The sequence below is a fragment of the Perca fluviatilis genome, chromosome 20, assembly GCF_010015445.1.
Source record: "Perca fluviatilis chromosome 20, GENO_Pfluv_1.0, whole genome shotgun sequence".
Classification (NCBI taxonomy): Eukaryota; Metazoa; Chordata; class Actinopteri; order Perciformes; family Percidae; genus Perca; species Perca fluviatilis.
The window spans coordinates 27184337-27207338 of NC_053131.1; the positions used below are offsets into that span (position 1 = coordinate 27184337).

General features: G+C 42.7%; 1 protein-coding gene across 1 annotated transcript in view; it reads right to left on the bottom strand.

Moving 5' to 3' along the window:
* Positions 1 to 3929: 3929 nt before the first annotated feature.
* The window catches only part of pdss2 (prenyl (decaprenyl) diphosphate synthase, subunit 2), a 37224-nt gene continuing 18151 nt past the window's right edge, over positions 3930 to 23002 (bottom strand). Inside the window, exons 3-8 of the mRNA XM_039786710.1 lie at positions 21914 to 22112; positions 12285 to 12359; positions 10383 to 10556; positions 9572 to 9700; positions 7779 to 7814; positions 3930 to 4344 (exon numbers count right to left, since the gene is read on the bottom strand). Coding sequence (XP_039642644.1) covers positions 4189 to 4344; positions 7779 to 7814; positions 9572 to 9700; positions 10383 to 10556; positions 12285 to 12359; positions 21914 to 22112 — 769 coding nt within the window. The 3' untranslated portion in view covers positions 3930 to 4188. The remainder of the gene's footprint in view (positions 4345 to 7778; positions 7815 to 9571; positions 9701 to 10382; positions 10557 to 12284; positions 12360 to 21913; positions 22113 to 23002) is intronic.

Genomic DNA, 23002 nt, shown 5'->3' on the forward strand with positions numbered 1-23002 from the left:
CCAGAACTGGGGCCAGAACTGGGCCCCATTAAATTATGGAATAATTGAAAACTTTTTAAATAGGCCTATTTGTGGAAAAAATATGTATATTTGAGTTACATAAAAACTTTTATTTGTTTTCTTCCTAATTGTCCTTGAAATAGTGGTCAAGAACCCCCAACCCCAACACAAAATGGTATCAAAATGATGTTGTTTCAGTAGATTTGAAGTTCAGTATGCTCAAAATGTCGTCAGCACAAGTCCGTTGCCAGAAAAGGAAGGAAGAGAAGAAAATAGAGGCCTTGAGTTTTTAATTTTTTAAAAAGGTGGTGACGGTGAAGCTGGAACTGTCAACGAGCAAGGTAAGAAACAGGGCAGCCAACGTTTGAGCCATATAGTAAGCTAACAGGCCAGCTCTCATGTTAACGCCCATTAGCTTGTATAAAAGGCCTGAGACAACACGTTCTCTTTACAGAAAGAGTTGAGTTTGGTAGCTCCATCAGAGAGGATGAGACAGAGAGGAGAGAGATCCAGCTGCTGTCAGGTGACAGAGAGAGTGATGCGGGAGGGGCCTGCCTGGCAACGGAGGGACAGAGTCAGGCTACCGTGAGAGAGAGAGAAGAGAGAGAGAGATGGGAGGGGCCCACTGCCCTGTCGGGAGAGTCTGAGCAGGATGGATCAGAGACTGATCACATTAATTTCAGTGAGAGATGTGAGGAGGAGAGGAAGGGAGAGGCAGAGGAGAGGAAGAGCATAGGAGAGGAAGAGCATAGGAGAGGAGCAGGAGAGGAAGAGGAGAGGAGAGGACCAGGAGAGGAAGAGCAGAGGAGAGGTACAGGAGATGAACAGGAGAGGAGAGGAACAGGAGAGGAAGAGCAAGGGAGAGGAAAGCAAGGAAAAAGGAGAGATTTGGGCGGGGGCCCATCTAAGCTTATCTCGTCCCGGGCGCCCAGGCAAGACTGTCAGCTGGCCTGCCTTCAAGTAAAGTGTTACCGCATAAACTGCTGAGAAGAAACGGTAGAATACAGAATATCACCACACAGAAAAAAAAAAAAAAAACTGTGTTGAATGTTTGGCATTAGCTGAACCTAATTTACGATTTTCTTTGCCAGTTCCAAGAACACTACATCTTTTCTGTCAAACTCCCAGGCTGACAGTGGTTCTGTCCCCAGCATCCACAGCTATGTTTGCGTGTGTGAGTGTGTAATGGAATCTGTGCTGCTGACCGACTCTCTCCACTGGACCCTGCTGTAATTACACCACTCATCGTCTGGGCCGGGCACACTAGGGCCGCTGTTACCCACGTTTTGCGTGTAAACTTATAGTCTTGCCAACTCTTGCTTTCACGATACCCAAGACTTTCAAAACTGGAAACTGTAAGCAAACACAGAGTCAGGTTTCTGCTGCGCGGGACATAAAGCTAACAGACCTCTCTCCCCTTCCTCACTCTGCTCTTTATTTGGGCTTCGCAGGAGATATCAAAAAGATTAATGCTGGCAGTAGCAATGTTGCCAGGGAAGAGAAAGGGCTAAACTTTCTGCTCCACATTAAACATTTAGCTTGAAGAACTGTGTTTTCCTTTTAGAGTCGAAAACAATAAAAAAAAAAAAACCTCAGCACATCAAATCCTCTTCTGCAGAGCCCGGTTGATTTCTACTGGGAGCGTCTATGCAACAGTTTATTGCTTAGACCAGACCTCATCTCTTGGAGAAAAAAAAAAGTTTAGTAACTATATTTGTCATTCTGGCAGTGCCCCAGCCTCCTTCCTTGTTTGGTCCATGTAACTTTCCTCATGTCTCCTCACGGTGAGGATAAATATTTCATGAAGAGCCAGAGGCCTTCCCTGGCACACGCTGTACCTCTCTGTACCCAGGAAGCCCAAGCAGCGGAAACCAAAACAGTAGAGGAAGTGGACAGACAAGCCAGCACCAGACGGGAGCCTGCTTTTGAAAATATTTATTCCACATCATCTTTTGCACTTCAGATCTTCATTTCCCCCCCCCCCCCCCCTCCCTTCCCCCTAATCCAACACTGTTTCTTCCACATCCCACTTTTCATCCAAAACCTAATGCTCTGGCCCATGTTTTCAAATAGTTTACCAATTAGGATATTGATCAGATAATTATGATTGACATATAAACAAAAGACTTAAAAATAAGTCTAAAATAATAACAATACTCCCATTGTATGAACTGGCACTGCTAACATGCTGATGTTTAGTAGCTATAATGTTGACCATGTTCACCATCTAAAGCCGCTAACACATCAGGGGCGGGGCTAGAATGGGGGCACAGGGTGGCAACGCCCCCCCCCCCCTTAAAATATAATTGCCCCCCCACCCCCAATCCATTAAACTAGGGTGCTGTCAATCTGACAATTGTGATTTCCATAGGATCAGATTATTGTCACTTGGCTGCTTGTTCTGCCAATTTCCCCCGCCCTTGTCACATGAGCAATTCATGTTTCCATGACGACCATCCAAAATACAGATACCATGGAGCCAGCACTGGAATTAGTTTTTAAAAAAAGTGTCCGACTGAGCCTATAGTAAATGTGTATTGTATTCAGACATACAATTTGTTTAAAATGAAAACAAGTCAAATGAACAATGTTTTATTTAGCAGAATAACATTGTTGTTCTATCCTTTCCAATATTTCCTATATTTCTAAGCAGATTTTCTATGCTGTATTCTGATAAAATGTCGTCCCCTCGCCCCCCCCCCCCGACTGATTACTGGTCCCCCCCCCCACGTACCACCCCACATAAAAAATCCTGGAATCACCCCTGGCCGCCAGGGGTAGCGCAGCGCCTAGTTGGGCGGCTCCGCTCTCCTCATAGGAAATCAACGGAACGGCCAGCGCAGAGCAGGTTTGCCGCCTATCATGCGTAGGCGGCTTTAGTTAAGTCAGATACTTAAGCATTACTTGCATACAGGGCAGTTTCAGCTCATGATCATTTCTTGCGCCAACTTTCTTCATGCAAATGTTTTGATGTGGTACCAACATGTGCTGCTGTTCTCTAGAACTTAACAGAATCCTTTTTTGTTAGCCAGGTACCCTCAGTCCTCTTTCTTTTCTTGTGCTGTCTCCTGTTCTCTGTCCTTCAGGTGTGGCCTAGATGTGACAGACAGCTGCCAGCGGTGGCCTGGTTTCACACCTTGGCTGCCCCCCCCCCTCCCCTCCACAGACAGCAGGCTGGGAAACCACAGGCCACCAGGCTGGCGCCAGCCTGTACGGCTTAGAGCAGGGCAGCCGGCCCAATCAATAGCTCTGCATTTCCTGTCCATTTGCTCAGGTCTCTTCATTAATAATTACTGCTTGGCGGAGCTTCAATGCGCTCGCTGGCTGGGCCAAGAGGAGAGACTGTGTGACCTTTCCCCGCCCCTGGGATGACATGGATCACATACACAGGCATGGGGACAGACATAATAAGGCAACACAGATGACATTAGTCCTGATTCATGCTATTGCTCACTCTGTGGAGACAATATCACGCCAAACTCCATTAGAAAAAGACATTTTTGCAGCTGTGCTTATCAGCAGAGGTACATATGTGGTAGAACATGACTTTGAGACATTTTCATAACTGGATTGGAGCTGCTCTTCAATTTGGCGGACACCCCCTACCTCCAGCAGCTATGATTACAGCATCATCAGAGGTGTGCAGTCATGAGCAGGGTGAACCTGGGGAATTCTAAAAAAAATTGTTGTTAGAACAAGTGCTGCTTGGTGCATCATTTGCCGTTCATGGCACATTTTCCGGATGACAATAACAATTCCTCAAAACATCTTAAATTACGTCCTGCCTGGTATGTGCCTTTGCTGATAAGCAAGGTGGAAATAAACTGCCAGGTTTTATTTTTTTATTTTTTTATAAATGCAGCTTGGCGTTATATTTTCTCCACACAGGAGAGGAAGGGTATGTATTAAAGCCAACACAATGCATGACATGATGCTGAAGAAATGGGTCTTTATTCTTGTTTTAATTATGACCATTTATGGATATAGCCATTGCATTTCTGACGCACACTGTCATCCACAACAGAGCACAGCGGTTTCTCCAGACGTGAGCCAGCACCTGGCTCAGAAGAAGTTAATTTGTCTCATAAGTGTCAACTGTTCAGTGGTTCTCGTCCTGTTGCCTCTGCAGACAAAGACACTCGTGTGTGTGTGTGTGTGTGTGTGTGTGTGTGTGTGTTTGAGTCCAGGTCAAAATTTGGTGATGGCGGAGGCGATGTTCTCCAAGGCAGATCGAGCCTCGGAGGAGGGGAGAGCCTGGATGGCCTCCACAGCCTTGTTGCCATGGTAACAGCATAAGTCCACCGCCGAGCTCACGCCTTTCTCCGACTTCACTGCTGCCAAGAGCTGTCAAGGGATGAAAACACACGTTAGTTTGTCACGTTTGTGTCACTCCTGTTACTATCCAGCTGTCAACACGACAAGCTGTTGAGAGCCAGGGAAAGTTAGTGTACTGTTAAAGTGCTCATATTGTGCTTTTTGGGCTTTTTCCCTTTCCTTTATTGTGTCATATATCTTTTTTTGTGCATGTTATAGGTTTACAAAGTGAAAAAGCCCAAAGTCCCCCCCAAAGGGACCTACCATCTCCAACAGAAAACACAACTTGGCATCATGACTTTGGGTAAACATACACGCCACTTTCCTAGAGCCAAGTGGCGTGTTATCTGTACGCATTTTGAGCTATCCGCGTGTATGTCCACGCTGTATACAGCGGATGTAAACATACACACCACAGGTTGGGTTTAGGAAAATAATATTGGGAAAGGCTTTAGTAACACAAAAAACAAACCGCATTGATAAATACGCTAAAAAAGCAATTATGTGTCTTGATCAGTCCTTCCAGAAAAAGGATTTTTTTTGGGATTGTTGCGGGCAAAAATCCTTGATTATGCGGCACATTTTCTTAAAAAATTCGATGGAATATGCGCGATATTTATGCAATTTTATGCGATGAAATTGTGTGAACTTGCAAAAACTGCGGTTTCATCATGGCTTCATGCGCTTGTGTGAAGTAAACGCAACATTTTTCAACTTTCTGCTAAGATATATGTGACTTTTTTGCAACGAAAATGTGGGGATTATGAAATCATGCAAGCCCCGCATATTTTGCGCGGAAATCGGCAATTTATGCGGCGAAAGTGCGGCGTATTTGAAAAAAATGCGGCCCCCGCATCAATATGCGGACTTTGACTGATTATGCATTGAATTATGCGATCGCATAATCGCGTTTTTCTGGAGGGACTGCTTGATAACACGCCAAAATGGCATACGAATTGGCGTGTCATACATACGCCACTTAATGAGATCAGTCTGGAAAACACTGTTCACAAACTGCCCCAAACCGCTCTACTGTAGTCCAGCCTTTACTTCCGTGACGAATGTGCGTCACTTTGTAACACGTTATAATGCTCGCCTAGCTGCTAGTGTGGCACGCCCTCATACTCTGCTTCTGACTGGCTAGTAGTCCTTACCTAGCTACTGCGCATGTGTGACTCCGAACAAAGATGGTACAGAAGTGAGATGCCTCACTCGGTAGCTAAAACAGAGAGCTCAACACACAGGGTGAAAAGAGGAGCTGCAGCAATGTGCAGTACGACAATTTTTTTTTTTTTTTTTTATTAAACCATGTAAACCTATTCTGATAAAACCTCTAAATACAATTATGATCCTGCAAATGAGCATAATATGAGCACTTTAAAGTAACTGGATTGTACAGAGGCAAAGCATTTCTTTTAATGAAAGAAAAAAACCCATTGTATAACACAATCATGTATTTGCATGCTGCCCCTGGCACCACACGAGGTAGTAAGACTATGTTATTATTTGAAGGAAGTCTGCATGTCAGTGTCTACAAGGCCTGGGACAGACTATGAGAGAGAGAGAGAGAGAGAGAGAGAGAGAGAGAGAGAGAGAGAGAGAGAGAGAGAGAGAGAGAGAGAGAGAGAGAGAGAGAGAGACGTCAGATCAGCCCCATCCAACAGCTTAAGTATTCAGAATTTGGGCATCTCCTTGTGCCTCTCTGCCGGTGTGTTGAGACATCTTCTTGCTGAGGGCGTTTTATCTTATAAATTCTGGAGGTAGAAACCCCCGTAGGCCTTCTTTATTTAAAAAAAAAAAAAAAAAAAACGTGGCTGCTTTTTAAATTCAGAAAATATTCTTCTTCTTCTTTTTTTTATTTTTTTTATTTATTTTTTTATTTTTTTAGACGTAGAAAAGATTTTGACCCTCATTTCACACCATGTTATTTGTTAACCTTGTTTTGTTCTGCATTAACTCAGTGATCCCTCATCTCTTCGTATCCCCCCCTCTCTCTCTGTTTGCATATTAGGTAACCTTATAAGTTCCACAACCCTGTTCCTTCTACATGCACTTTCACCTGATTCTTCTTACTGGCTGATCATTATGTGTCAGTGAATGGGTTGAAGCTGCTGCAAGGCAACGGCAACTTGTGTCGACTTCACTTCTTTCATGTAGTCAGATATTCTTATTCTTAGTGAAAAATATTTCTAGTTGGGAATGAATGACTAAGAGAAGGACAGCATAAATGGGAGTTTCTGTAAACATTTGTGGTTATTCATCAGAGTTAATGGGGTGAAAGCACATGCTAAATCATGTAGACAATTTGTAGATACCAGAGATGTACACAAAGTTCCTCTAATTGTGCATTCCCATCTTTGTGCTGAATCAAAGCAAAAAGTTTAACTCTCGTGGGCCCAAGGTCTTTCGTTTTATTCTCCCCCAAATTTCATCCCTCCTTCTGTCCTGCTCTCAGCTTTCCTCCTGGTGTCCCCTCATCTCTCCTTCCCTTCAAACTTCTTCCCATGTCCCCTTTTCGACAGGTCTGCTGAAGGAGATTCTCTCACAATGCCACTGTCTCAGAGCCTCAGTGTCTCCTCCGCAAATAGGCCTCGGTAACTAATCCTTCCTGCTCCGGTTTCAGACGGGACTAGATAACCCCCACAACACCATCAGACCCCTCCTCTGCACCCCTATCGGCCCCCCCTCTTCCCTCACACATTGACATTGGGAAGCTCACTTCTCAACTTTGATATAGGTTACAGTGAGAAGATGTCCTGTGTCTCTTTGATGGCTCTGACTGTTAAGATGCCGTGCCAATAAGTAACCAGGTGAATACATGAAGATACAACAATGAAAAGTGGACCTATTTTACTAAAATGCAACACAAAGGCAACTAAAGTTGCTGCACTGGGTAAGAGCATAGCATTTGTTTAACATTGTGAAGTACAGAGTGCATAGCTCACTGAAGAAGGTAGTCCCTCCAGAAAAACGCGATTATGCGATCGCATAATTCAATGCATAATCAGCGAAAGTCCGCATATTTACGCGGGGGCTGAATTTTTTCAAATACGCCGCACTTTCGCCGCATAAATTGTCGATTTCCGCGCAAAATATGCAGGGCTTGCATGATTTCATAATCCCTGCATTTGCGTTGCAAAAAAGTCAAATATATATTAGCAGAAAGTTGAAAAATGTTGCGTTTATTTCACACAAGAGCAGCCATTTTCCCCTGTTGCCATGGGAACGTTATGAAGTGACGTAATTACGCGACATGAACATCATTGAAAAGCAGGGTGTTGGGGGAATCACTTTTTTTTCTCTTTTTCATCAAACCGCAATTTTTGCAAGTTCCCGCAATTTTCATCGCATCAAATTGCATAAATATCCCATCGCATTTTTTTTTCACAAAAAAACTCTGCATTTTTCTGGAAGGACTGAGAAGCAGATTATGTAAAGAGGAAAACATGAACAAGTGGACTTACCTTTGAGTAATCCAGTTGGTTTCTCTTTGTTTTTACCTTGCAGAGAAGAGAGAGTTATTCTCATTAACATTGCCCAGGTTTCCAATGTTGCCTTACATTTTTTATCAGCAACTTTTTAAAAAGGTACAATTTGATGAAACTAAATAACTTGAAAACAGCACATTTTGGGGTAAACCGACTTTACATTTAAACTGCTCTTAGTAGAAATCATAGAAGCCTCACTTCTGAACTTGTCAAGTCAAGAACTCATGACAAATCATAAATCCTGCTCTACAGTACGTCACAAAGAAGGTAAAAAGTTTTAATAAATTAAGAATGGAGAGGAGTGCAAGTCAGATCAAATAAATAAATACATGGGGTGACCTTTGGCTTGCCCAGTAGAGTGTGCGCCCCATGAAGGCTGAATCCAACCCCAATCCCCTCCCTTTTCCCCCCTTTCCTGTCTATATGCAATATTTGAAATGCAATCTTTAAAAAAAAATACATATACATAAATAAAGTGGTTTCGAGGTTGATGATTCATTCGCTACACACTCTCTAAGGTCTCATTTAATTTAATACTCTCTAAGGTCTCATTTAATTTTCCACATTTTGATCTCACTGCACAAAGCGTTTTACAATTTGCCCACACATTCATACACAGATGGTGGCAGGGCTGCCATGGTGCTGGCCTTCGGGGATCAAACCTCCAACTTTGTGATTGTGACAACCTGCTCTACCTTCTGAGCCACATATGCCAACAAAACAACCTTCTCTCAGGTTATCACTAGAAGAATACCAGCCAATCTGAAGCTAAGCAGTAGTATTGTACTAGTGCTGGTGCTAGAGGAAAAGTCAGGTGATTACCACAGTAAGCAGGTTTCATCCTCTGGAGAACATAAATGTCTGCAATTTCACAGACATCCATCAAATAGTTGTTGAGATGTTTCAGACAGATATTGCCACCCATGAAGCCACCAGCATGGCAACGTTCTGAGTAAAGGATTCAAACCAACAGTACTTACAGGCGGCCGCCGTCTTGGGAGCTACGGCCTCTCTCTTTTTCTTTAGAAAGACAGTAGCTCCCAAGACGGTGGCCGCCTGTATACGAGAACTCTTTATAAATTATCTTTTTAATAAACTTTCTGTACACTTACAAAGTTCTCAATGCTTCGGTTAACAATTAGGGACCCTCATTATGCTACCGTTGAAGTGTGGTGATATTTTGAGCCTTTTCAGTGGTATAAATAGTGATCTGTTTTTACTTTCCCTGTGCCCCGAATACTAGCGTTGTAAGCTAATCAGCGGTCCGCGCTAGCTCCACGATTAGCATGAAAACATGTCCCAGAGAATGATCGAGTGGGTACCCATCTGTTATTAACTATAGGTTCGTTTTGCGGCCGGAATTATCCTTTAAGAAAGCCTATTACACTTTACCTGTGAGATTATATGAGTTCAGCCAAGATATGTGTTCACACAGTCTTTCAGTCACTGGTGGCCATGTTCCACGCAGATGGCCACCAGTGACTGAAAATAAACGGAAGAAAAACAGTTACACTTTACTTGAAGGTATCTACATAAGAGTGACATGACACTGTCATGAACGTGTCATAAACATTATAAACAAGTCATAAACGTTTATGACATAACGCTTCTTTTAGTAAGTGTCATTCGTTTTTTTGTCATGACAAGTTATGGTTAGGGTTAGGGTTCATGACAGTGTCATGTCACTCTTATGTAGACACCTTCGAGTAAAGGGTTACCGAAATAACAAACCAAAAAGCTGCTGCAGTGGTGTCACAGACCGTTCATACCTGCTGCAGCTGCTGACGCCATCCCTCCTGGCCAACGATCTGACGGTGGAAAACCACGGGGGCGGCGCTCAAACTGAACGACGGCTCCCCCACACTGCTGCTCACAAACGGCTGCAGGTCAGAGTTCAGCTACAGAAGACGGAGCACATTGGTCAATCAGGCTGAGATTATACTTTTGCAACTTCCAGGCACAGATTTAAACCAACGCAGTGGCGAGAACGCCAACAGGTGAGCGTGCACTCTGCCTACCTACGCTCTGAGTGGCCGTGTTAATGAGCAGCATGATGAACAGACTGGTGGAAGACACAGCTAGCCTGGTGATAATGCTTGTCCTTCAAAGACCTCATTTCGGTTTCCTCCCATGCTGAGATTCCCTGTAGCCGCTGAGGCCTGCAGAACAGGCAGCTGCAGGGAGCCACAGCAGGAGATGATGTACTAACACTAGCACTGTGACTGACGTTTAGGCTCGCACCAATAAGATTTCAGCCTCTGAACCTTGAAAAATGTTTTTGTCTGCATTATCTGGTGCACTAACATTACATATATGTTTGTCTCTCATGGGAGAACAATAAGACACTTAAATGTAACGTTCTGGCCGGATTTTGCTGATAATCTTTGACAGAATATTGTGTTCTTCTAGTTCCCCATCACTCATAGCAGGAAGCTGAGTGAAAAAAAACAACCTTAAACCAAGACTGTGATTATCTCAAAAAGTAGCCCACTAGTGTGGCAGTTGACCTTTATCGATTTGTCCTTTACAGACCAACATCACTATTATTTGCTGTGTGTGGGACTCTCAGATTAGACCTACCTTGTGGCCCAGTGATAGGTGCTTGCCGTACTTGTAGGCCAATCTTTGGGACTCCTTGTTGTGTTTGGCGAGCTCCATCGCAGCTTGACAGCTCTTGGCCAGCAGTGCTCCGTGGGACAGGAACGTGTGCTCCTCCCACGCCGCCACGTCAACGCCATCAGTGAGACTATTCTCCTGCAGAGCAAATAGAGGCAGAGACACCGCGGGCCTCAGCTTTCACTACTTCCACTGTACAACTTCAAAGGTTCCCACAGAGCACATCAGAACTCCTCAATCAAAACAACCCCTCCTTGCTCTGTGATTTTATATTTTAGTATGTAACTGGACGTGTACAAGAGAGTAACAGCGATTTAATACAGTGGTTTACACAAGTTCTTCAGTTATTTATATGTGACCGACTTGATTAAGTAATCTTAAATCTCCCTGGTAAAATGTTAATCAATCCTCAAGGATTTTCTAGAATAAACCGACAACAGAAGAGGTCAGAACTGAAACTTTGTCCGAGGTGCATGGTGACATCACTCTGAACGCTGCTAACTAGCTGTGAACTCCTGTAGAACCTAAAAAGCACAGTCAAATTAAGGGAAACTCCTGCTCACAGCACTGTGTCTGTGTTTCAGAAAGACTCTCTTTTTAATTAATTATTTATAAAGATGTCTTTTTTTCCCCCCATACTAGTGCAGCTAGTAGTGCCTAGATTCAGATCCATTTACAGTAAAAAGCAGTATTCAACTTTAATGCTGTACACAGCTGAAAACAACTGACAGCTGATGATTTAAATGCACGCCAACCTCAGCCACTTTGAAATAAAACAAACAAACTATTTTCTTGCGGCTTTTGAATTAGTTCCACTTAGGGCTGGGCAATATATTGATATTATATCGATATCGATATCTGAGGCTCGATATTCTCTTACATTCTGGATATCAAGTGTTGCGTTTTCCTGGTTTTAGAGGCTACATTACAGTCAAGTGATGCCATTTTCTGAACTGTTGTAGCTGTTGTCGCCGCAATATCGTTATTGATGTATTTGGTCAAAAATATCCTGATATTTGATTTTCTTCATATCGCCCAGCTCTAGTTCCACTATTATTTACCTGTTAAAAGGGTTGCTGCTTTTATAATTGTCTTATTGTTAACAAATCTCATGAAAAGACCAAAACCAACAATTCATTTTTTTGTCCCCACCCTGTCTGTGGAACCCCATTGGTTCCTACTGAAGACAGAAATCTTAAAAAAAAAGTCTCATAAATATAAAGTGTATTGTTAAAAAGGCTTAGTAATCTCCTTAAACGGCTGGGCACTGTAGTTACTAGCAAATGTTACTCAAACTGAAGTAAATTGTTCATTTGTTGGGGACTATTTTCAGCGGCGGATTAATCCACATTCGGCGCCCTGTGAGTATTTCAGGCGGAAGGATGGATTTGGATATACTCAAAATAAACATAGGAATATGTCACCCAGTGCAACAGTGTTTAAATAGCTTTTGGGCAACAATGGAGCTCTATGGCACAGAGGAAGAAGACATATCAGACTTTAGACACACACAATACTTGTAGTAGGATGAATACATTGTTGGTTTTGGTCTTTTTATGGGAGTGTACTGTGGCAAAAATATTAAATATCACTAGCCTTTTTCTTTAAATTACACCTTTAAAAAAGATCTATACTTTTGTGGTTTGAATTTATCTTGTAGCGCTGTCTATTTGGAGGTAAAGTACTTTGAAATACAATGATGTATGAAATGTGCTATACAGATGAATTTGTTCTTGAGTCTCAACTCACTCATTTTGTATCATTGTACTGAAATTGACTCCAGGGTATTTTAAGACACACTTCTCACTTCCACTGGTGTAGTCTCATGCCTTGTCCTTACACAAACACTTGGAATAGATGCTTTACCTCAATATTATTGTGGTTCTCACTGTAGATCCCTTGAACCACATCACCGATGGCACTCGAGATCAGTTCAACAACCTGTCCAACAAAAATATGAGACATTTGGGTTAAAATATTAATCTTTAAGCAAAATGCAATACACTTACACACCATCCTCTGTTCTCTGTAAGACAAAGCTGAATAATGGGTTTGATCTGCACAACAGTCAACATGTCCATCAACAGCCACGTGTCCTGCTGAAGTGTCCTTGGACTCGGGCACTGAACCGATAACCTACTCTCTCATTATAAATCACTCGGGCTAACCGCATCAATTAAACTCCTGAAATGTAGATGTAAATGAGGTCGATCCAAACTGACGCGCCACTTCGTTCATCCGTGACATTTTGCAATTAAAAACCCCAATTTCCCCCGATTGAAGCGCTCTCATCTGAACAGCTGGTTTGGGGAAAGAAATCAAGAGGTGAGATGAGGGTTGGAAACCAGGTGAACTGCTGCAAACGCAGCTGCTCATTATTAGGCCATAGGGGAGCTCCTGTTGATTTCATAAAGCAGATCCCGACCCCTTCATTCATTACACTTTGTATTTATAGAGAGGTCCAGTCGATAGCGACAGATCAGGTGTCGGTCCAGTCTGAGGGCCTGAAATGGAGCTAAAAGGCAGATGGTGAGACCAAATAAGACTGTGTCCAGAGAGCACAGGGGTTAACAAGGTTTTGGAGCGACGATCTGACTTTGGAGCTTTGCTCGGCTTTTTCTCCACAAATTACGTGAAGATGTATTTCACTTTGTGTCTTTGAGCAGTGCAAATTTGTATGATTAATCTGTTGAAAGTTTCTCTACAGTATACATTGGTGGTTTTCAGCAGAAGAGGGCCAGAAAGATTCAAGCTAAACTGAAAACTGGAGAATGAGAAAGAACCACCTACAGACTATTTCCAGTACAAGTCGATCAATGTACTGTACAAGGAAAAGCGTGCTGCTTTTGGGAAACTGATATTAGAGATTTCAACTTTCTACCTTAAAATTTTAAAAAAAAAAGGGGCAACAACTAAAAAAAGAAAGAAAGAAAGAAAGAAAAAAAAGGATTGCCTGGTCGAGGTCTAAGTTTGTTTAAGACTGCAGTTGCCCATTTCCTCTTGCAGGGGGCATGCATGACTACATTTAAGCTCGCAGAAACACTACCGCCCCCTTATCAACCACCAGATGAGAGGCGGCATCTTTTTTTTTTAAATGATGATTATTCAAAGTCTGGATCTAATGAATGAGTAAGAATCTGAAGTTGATCCGTTCGTCCTTCATTCACAGCCACAGAACAGCGTGAACAGAGGAGTGGAGGCCACACGCGTACAGTTCAGATGAATGAGGTTAAATTTAGAGCTCCTTCAGCTCATCCCAGACATCCTTGGTTCATCAGAAAAGTCTGGTGACGCTGGCTGTTCCGTCAGCCTCGCAGTGCCCTTTGGGTAACTGAATCCACCGGGGGAAAATATTGAGGAAACCCGAGCTTCACCCACAGACCTGGAAGGACAATGTGCCTACAGTATTACCAGATGTGGTGTCTCTGCCTGCCTTGGGAAGTGGGGGCCAGTGGGGGGTCTTTTTTTGGAAAGTATCAGATAAGCTCTCCCCCTGCCTCCCCCTTACTCCATTCCCAAATCCAGCCAGATCATGTTTTGCCGACAGGTCTGCGAGGGGGGGGGAGAAACCGGAGCCCCACGGTGAGATTACTTTACAGTTTATACAAGTAGCGGCATAGGTTTCCTCTCAAGGCCACGACACATAATCTCCATCGCCCTCACTGCCTTAAAAGAAAAAAAAAAGCTGGTTTATTAGAAAAACTTTGAAAGCTGCAGGAAGTACTCATCTATCACTCTGTGTATTAAAAAGATGAGGGACGGTCACCACACACGCTGCAAGAAAAGAGGGAATCTGTTCAGCAGACAGTGGGTTTTTCATACCAGACAGAGTTATTAATACCAGACAATTAGCAGACGAGGAGTGCTGGTCAGCCTGTGAAAAAAAGATGGATACAGTTGAATAATGCTCTTCTGTGGCTTTGAGAGAAAAAACCCTGACGACGTAATCTGGGCTATTGGGAAGTGTGGGGTTCGAAATGAGGGTCTAAGGAAAGATGATTTCCAGTTGCATCATGGGAAATGTAGGATACAGTGTTTGTTGAACTTGACCCAATACTAAAGACTAGGGCCCAATCCCAATCTCCACCCTCAGGTCTAGACCCTGAACCCTCAAGGACGGATCTGACATCACCTGGTAAGTGGTTGAGAGTGAGATGCTGCAAGGGATCAAAAATGGTACAAACAGGGAATGGGACAGCACTTTACACGTGGCGTCGCCATGTTGGGTGTTATCGCGAGAACGTCACACGTGTTAAAAAAAAAGAAAAGAACATTAGGAAAGGCTTTAGTACCACATAAAAACAACAAAAAAACGCTTAGGAAAACAATAAAACTGTTGAAAAACGCCACACGCAGGATGCGATCCCGGCTCTCCTGGGTCAAAGTCCTGTGTTTTACCCGGGCCCGCTGCGTCGAGGAGTAAACCCTCTATATATGGGCGCCCGCTCTACCAACTGAACTACCTGGGCGACCACGACACTTAGATTTGCGAGCAATTCCCTCAGCCAAAGTCTGCCGAATTGCGGATTTACGAAGTGTCCAGAAAGGGCTCGAAATGTCTGCGAGAGAGCCCCAAAGCACTTGACGATTTGACAGCGGGACAGCCCTAAGCCCTCACGGACTCATCGGAACGTGTCTCAATGTCTATGAATGTGAAGATTAGGTCTAGAAGTCAGGATATCTCGGCCGCTGTGGTTTTAATTTTGCCCATTCTTTAAAAAAAAAAAAAAAAAATCAGTTGTACCCATTTAACAAACAGCTTGATACTGTAGCTCTCAGCAGAGTGTAGTCTTAATTCCCATGCTGGTTGCAGTATGTATGATCTCTCCAATGAATGTGCAAATAATAGAGAGTTATGCTTTGTTCCATTTACCTTAGACGTCAGAGCACAGAACTGGGAATGACTTCACACCGAGTTGACCGTGTTCCAGATCAAAGTCGGAAAAACGGGGTGGAGGGGACTCTAGCCATTTTGTGGCATTTTGAGTGTACAAACAATGTAGCAACATGTCCACAAATAGAAGATGGACAGTACTGTGTGTACGACTGATTTAATGAGACAAAAAAAAAAATGCTAAATGCTAAAAAGTGCTAAAAACAGTAGATTCATACGGCTTTCACTACTGTTAATGCTCGGATCAGCCATGTTGGGTTGTGATGTTGAGGTTGTTGAGATTCCCCCCTGACTTTCTGAGTGGGAAATCCAACTTCACGGGGCATTCCAGTTGACGTTTCCGACTGGGTTTAACTGTTCAACTGGAACACACCATTAGTCTCCTCAATTTCTGCAGATAGACAAAAGGTGGATGATGCTGTGTGAACCTTTTCGACATCCTAATTTCAAGCCTTTCATGTTTCTCGAGGTAACAACCACATCTACAGATTGTTTTCTTTCATCCACGACTAAGAAGAAATGAAGACACTTATTTTGTTTCGGTTCAATTACAAATCATGGCCAGAACTCAACACGAACTAACAAATAGAAAGGGGAAGTGAACAGGATGTCAGAATGTCAAAACAAATCCCATTCCTGTAACTTTAGCTCATAGGACTTTTAAGACCAGTTTGCGGTGATCTAATTTCCCCCTGTTCATAAAGTTCACAGCGAAGAAGAACAGCTTTACAAAAACACAGCTGAATATGAGCAACAGCGCATACTGTGGTTTGCCCTCGGTTCATTTTGTTTTGCTAACCTTTTCAAACACGAGTAACTGCTGGCTATCAGATGTCCATCTCCTTATTATCCTTAAAAAAATCTTCCACTGTGGCAACATTTCTTGTGGTTGTTTCAGATTACAGTCACACTCCTTATAAACAGCACTGCACGTTTGTTTGGACAAAAACTTTCAAGCATCATGTGGTCATTTGGTGCCACCCAAGTTCATTGCTCTCACCTTGACAATGAACCACACTAAAAAGGGGACAGATGCTCCAAAACTTCAATTCAACCGATGCCAACTTGCTTGGTGAATGCTCACTTAATGTGATTAAATCATCATCATCATCATCATCATCATATCTTAGTGAGTTTTTCTTCCATCTTCCACGCAAACATCAATTCCATTACTGTAATTTGTAGCTGAGGCACAGAGTGACAATTATCTCTCACAGTACTGTTGCAGTGATTATACTCCTAATGAAAGCCAATTAGCACTGTAAAGGAAATGTCACACCTTTAAAACTATCTTTCATTTATAAAAAGGAAATGTTGGTTCCTTTAGCTCCTGCTGTGTTTCCCGTACAAAAAGCACCATGGATACCGCTTACATCACATTTTGGGAGGGCGTCTCTTTGCCGAGACATAAACCCAGACCTGTGTGTGCTGAATAAGAACGGCAGAGAAAGCGATAAGGGCTGGTCCGGCTGATGGCATGTGGGGGTTATTTTGATCTGCTCAGGCAACCGCATTCTGACAAAGCAGCGTGGTGACAGCATCTGTCAGCGAGAGGTTACCAGGCTACGTGGCAGATATGATCTGTGGTGCACTTACAAGACCACCATCACACACACACACACACACACACACACACACACACACACACACACACACACACAACACACACACACACACACACACACACACACACACACACACACACACACACACACACACACAACACACACACAACACACACACACACACACACACACACACACACAAACGTCCAAAACTGAAAACTCAATAAGGAGGATTCCCATGGTGTCTCCTGACCACACTCTTTACCATAATGCTGTTGTGAAGCCCCATGTCTGAGAGGTTTTCTGGAGGAGTGATGTGTTTTATATCAACATGACATCATGACTTTGCGTAAACATACACGCCACTTTCCTAAAGCCAAATGGTGTGTTATCTGTACCAATTTCAGCTATCCACGCGTATGTCTACGCTGTATACAGCGGATGTAAACATGCACACCACGTTGCGGCGCCACGTTGCGTGGTATCGCGAGAACGTGCCGTACTATCGCAAGAACAAAAAAAAAAAAAAAAACAGGCTCTCCTGTGTGAAAGTCCTGCGTTTTACCCATCCAACCAACCACCCTCCGCGGATTTACATCCCTTCATACTACTCGCTACGGCGAAAATTCACACGTAATGTAGGTCAATGGCGGCCGAACGGCGTTGATAAACAGGCTAAAAAGCGATTATGCGTCTAGATAACACACCAAAATGGCATACGAATTGGCTTGTCATACATACGGCACTTTATGAGATCAGTATGTTTATATTGCCGGTGTGAACCACACTAAACATGACCTGGATACCGAGTATTAGAATGATAATCACAATGGCTGAACAGAAAAGCAAACCTACCGAACAGAAATTCCACGTACCATAACATGACATCCAAAGAAAAGACCTCACAGTGCCACTTTACACCATTGGTCTCCACAGGTTTCTGACCTCTGACCCTAGCCAAGCAACGTCTACTTGAGTTGTTATCCCTAAACGCAGGTTGCAGGCAGCTTAATGAAAACTTGATTTTAATCATTTTTAGAGACCTAAACTAAAAGCATTTCATAAGAAAAAAAAACAAGGATTAGAAAAAAGATGGTGCTCATATTTGCTGATTTCGTGTTGGGAGGGAGGTTATTACGTTCTTTTGTTGCCCTGACTAATCAGTAGTGAGAGATCTATACATCCCGCTGATGGGTCAGTTGACATGGAACCTGTGGTAGCTAGGAGCAGTAAACTTAAAATGTGATCTGTGTTTTTTTTTTGGGTAAAAAAAAAAGTCCACCTAAGTATTTGCAGTAAATAAGGGTGGATAATGTAGGGGAAGTGGGGATATCTAAACAAAAAAGAAAAAGAAAAGACTATATAAAAAAGTATTATATAAATAAGATGTACAAATAAGATTAATTTACCCAAAAAAAATTGTATTGGGATAGAGGGAAAACATTTATTTCCCTGTTGCTCTTATTTTTACAAATCAGATCCTTGGGGAACAGTGTGATCTACACAGAGAGAACTGAACATAATGTTAAATAAACCATGAACCCAGCCGGCATTAGTGGACAGTCAGTCCTTTTGGACAAGGTCCTCCTAGGGTGTAGGTCAGAACAGGCAGCTGTACAGAACAAACCGTCTTTGAAAGTGCTCGGCTTTGCTTGGGTTTATAACAAACAGAACAACTAAGAAATAGCCTACTCCGATTGTGCATATGAACCAACCTTTAGAAAGTTATCAATATGGTTTTTATATAGACATACAGTATCCATGTGTCCCTTCCCATGTAAAAGAAGGATACCTTCAGTCAATTCTCAGACTCAGTTGTTGGGATGACCTTTTTCTTTACATAGTGCATGGCTTTGGTAGCGTCCACAAACTCCTTCACCTCGTTGTGGGTAGTACGGAATCTAGCAGGGAAGAGTATTCTGTAACGGACTCCCAGTCTTCCTCATACCAGCTTCCTGGCGTCCGTGAAGGCCCCCTCTGGCTTTAATGACGTTGGCTGTGCAGTCCGGGAATGTGGCAATTAGATAACTGTTGTAGATGAGTTGACTGTCATGGTCACAGGCTTTCCTTTACGATGTTCAACATTGTGTAATTTTGCAATGATTACACAAGGCTTACGTCCCGCTGTTGTGTGTGTCAGGCTACGGTGAGAGCGCTCGATCCTTTACATCTTTGGCTACGTTCAGGCTGCAGGCAAAAGTGGCCCAAATCAGATTTTTTGGGGGGTCAAGTGACCAGGTCAGACTTCTTTAGAAGTAGTGTGAACACTCTGGCCCAGATCTGATTTTTTCAATTCAGACTTAGACCTCATCCATATGTGGTCCTGAATCAGGTCTGATTTTTTTCAATGCGGCCGCAGTGTGAACAACCAAGGCGGACTTGATGCGACTTTTATGTCAATCTACATCGACATTTGTCACAATTATGCGCCGGCGGGAGTTAGCCTTAGACACAGTACATTACCGTAAAATTAAAAACTTGACTAGGCCTACAAAATGGAGAACAGTGATGGAGCAAGTCAATGGAGGGAGAGGGAGGTGTTAGACCTAATTAGTGCATGGGGAGATACTTCAATTCAATCAAAACTGGAAGGATCAAGCTCTCTTTCTTGTCATTCTTCTCCTCCTCAGCACCTGCTCATTAATGTTACGGCTGCCATTACACAAACATTTTGAAATAAAAGCGAAAGCGCTTACTTCCTCCATAACCTCCCGAACTTTAGTGCAACAGCGTGCTGCGTCTGATGTCATTGTTATTGTTCATTTGCGCATGCGGGTCAGTTTGAAACCGCAAACAGTTCACACTGGAATCTGATATAGACCACATTTTAAAAGGCAATGTGAACAGCCAAACAAAAAATTGGGATCTGAGCAAAAAAAAAAATCTGAATTAAGCATTAAGACTTGCAGTGTGAATGGAGCCTTTGTCCACCTGGAAAACTTTGTTAAGGAGACCCCCTGATCCGAAAGTTACCTCTCATTATCCTCCCCTCCATGTAGAGGATGGATACCCGAACCGAGCCCGACGGAAATAGAAAATGATGTTAAGGCATTGAACATTTTAAATTTAAAAAAGCTTATTATGTAGGTGAGCGCCTGTGTTAACGTGCGCTTGTTGCGGCCGTGTGCGCCGACCCGCTCATCTGTTGACATTTCCGAATGCCTTCCTACAAATGAAAAAAATTGAAATAAAAAAACTGATTTTAACTGTGTCGGGCTCGGACATGAATATCTTAATGCCTGTCGGACTCTGTTACTGCTCTGTCGGTCGCAGGCCGGGCTCGGACAGCAAAATGCGGCCCGATCCGCACTCTACCTCCATGTGCTCAAACAGTCTTTGAAATCCTCTATTGTTTCTTGAGGTCTGTTACAGTAGTTTGTACCAATACTACCTCGTCCGACCACGCTGACATTAGCAATGTCTGTGTGAACTGTGATTGTATTGTTAGAAATTTCAGTTTTCACTACCTTTACTTCCTTCTTAATGTTTCAAAATCATCCTCTAAAGCGCTCTACAGCTCTTCTCTTATTACAGATGATATGTCTTTCCTTATGGAGGAGAGGATATCGCTTTGGTCGATTTGGTGTCCATGGTTGAGTTTTCCGTGGGTACGGGCGGAGCTTGATCGGCGTTAGCTGAACTCTTCGCGAAGTGTTGGGCCTTACGTTGGACAGACAGTCAATTTTTTTTAAGATTTGACGCCATCCACATCGATTTTACGTACCTTTAATTACACGTATTAATGATTCGTTTTGACCGTTTTACATGTGTTTTATTTAAAATGTAAATGTCATTTAAATATGTAAATTGGGGGGGTTGGGTGGGGGTGGAGGGGGAAGAAAAAAAAAAATAAAAAATTAAAAAAAGTGGGGGAAAAGGGTTTTAATTAATGGTGGGTTTTTTTTTTTTTTTTTTTTTTTTTTTTTTTTTTTCACCTAAATATTTCCTATCCATTAAAAAAGGTGGAAAAGCCCAAAAAATTATCTTAAAATTAGTAAGGATTCCGCAGGAGCTCTAAAAAGTACATTTTAAATTACAGTACATTTTTATTTGTTGATCACTAGCACCCCCTCCAATCAAGTAGTTCTTTTTGCCTAAACAAAGTTTTGTTTGAATTCACATTGTTAACCACATGTTTAAACTGACAAGTTAAATGACATGCAAAAGGTTAAAACGCGTTGACAGGACACACAAAATATCCTTGAAAGTGGCGTGCTGTTTATACGCCTTCCCATGAGTTGACACAATACAAACAAACCTGACACTCACTTATAAAAACAATACTCCATAGTGCTAGTACTTTCATTTGTTCACATTGTTTAAAAAAAAAAAAAGTTTTGGCCATTTCATATTTGGCAGCTCCTATATTTACTTGTGTCTGACTCCTCGCTCGGTCAGTCTGCCGTTTCCTCTTTCTCTGCTCCTCCGACAATGCTTTCCTAGCTTTCTGCTTCTTTTTAGCCGGCTCAGCCATGACGATAGTGTGAAAAACTGTGAATCACCAGGCTACACTGTTAGAAGGAAAAAGGATTTCTGGCAAGTGCAGTGTAAAAACATCACACCGATGCATATCCCAGCACCAGTGATTTAAACAAAATAAAAAATTAAGATAAAAGCTATTGAAGATTACCACCTAATGTTCTACTAAATGGATGAATAGGACATTTGCACTGCAGGTACTCCGCTGTGGAAAAAGGTTCTACTAAATGGATGAATAGGACATTTGCACTGCAGGTAGCTACTCCGCTGTGGAAAAAGGAGGAACATACATACAGTACATCTCAAAAATCAATAATATTCAATAAATTCCATGACCTGTGGGAACACAGCAATACATAACCATTGCAGGTGTGAGATGTTGAGTTTGGATGTGATATGAGCGAGAGAGAAGATGTCGAGATGAAGACCGACACTGATATGTGGAGCGGTAAGGACTGCTAGGAGCTCAAATAAGACAGCAGCGTTTCTTATAAATATCACTGGTGTCAGGTCAGATATTTCACAGGGCAACAGTTTGTTACTGACAGACAGGGTACCTTAGTGTTATTTAGTTGAGCAAGTCCAGTACAGGCATTTGCTAGCAGGAAGTCGCCACTCAGGACAGCCATCTTATTCCCAAACTCCATGTCCTTCAGCGGGCCATCTGAATCCGTCCACCCCTTCAGATCAACTATCCCGCGGTGCACCAGGAACGCCGTGTGGATCAACTCAGTGATTTCTGCTAAGTGCCGCTGACTATGAAACACACACACAAAAAGAATACATTTAAAAATCTCAGCTTTTTTTGTCAACAGCTTTTAAGAGAGGCGTTCCAGAGGCTTGACAGTTAGAGAGCTTTTTGACAGAAACCTTTTCATTGTCTTTGCGCTGGTGAAATATGCAGGTTTGACAGGTTTGAAAACTCATTCACAGCATCACGTACAGGTGCGCTGACCACAAAGGAATCAATCAAAACAAAAGGATTTGTGGGTTTCATTTCATCCTTGTGGCAAACAGGGAAAAACATCTATTTAGTCAATAAAACTGCAATATTCAGATTGTGGAGTCTTTTTATTTGACTAGAATATACAACACTGCTCCAAACGACGACTGTTCACCGGATCATCACAGTTCATTCAACTGCCATCTAAACATGTACTTACTGGACAACTTAAAAGAATAAATAAAAAAAATTTAAAAACATGAGATATCTCTACAACTACAATTTGGTTTTAAATCATTTCAAGTCAAAATCAGCAAGTAGGGCACAAACCAGCACATATGTCAGAAATCTGACTGCACAGTGGCTTGGGGGTTGTGTTAAAAAAAGAAGAAATTAAACTCATCATTAGCAAATAAGAGCCTTTGTTGATTATGAGAGAAAAGACATAAAAGTGGTCTTTGAATAGCGCCTTTCAGAGCAGCCTTAGGGAGGATATAATCAAATGTTGATTCAGTCATTGGTGAGGGATAATTAGACTCCTCTCCATATGGAAGGAGCTCGCCACGCTGCGACAGGAGGGATCCATCCAGACAGGGTTGGGTGCGCTGATAGCCACTTACGACCTTCTTTCAGCTGCTGAGAACCTGATGAGCCAGTCGTCTGCCTTGTGCTCCAACCCCTTCCTATACACACACACCCTCGC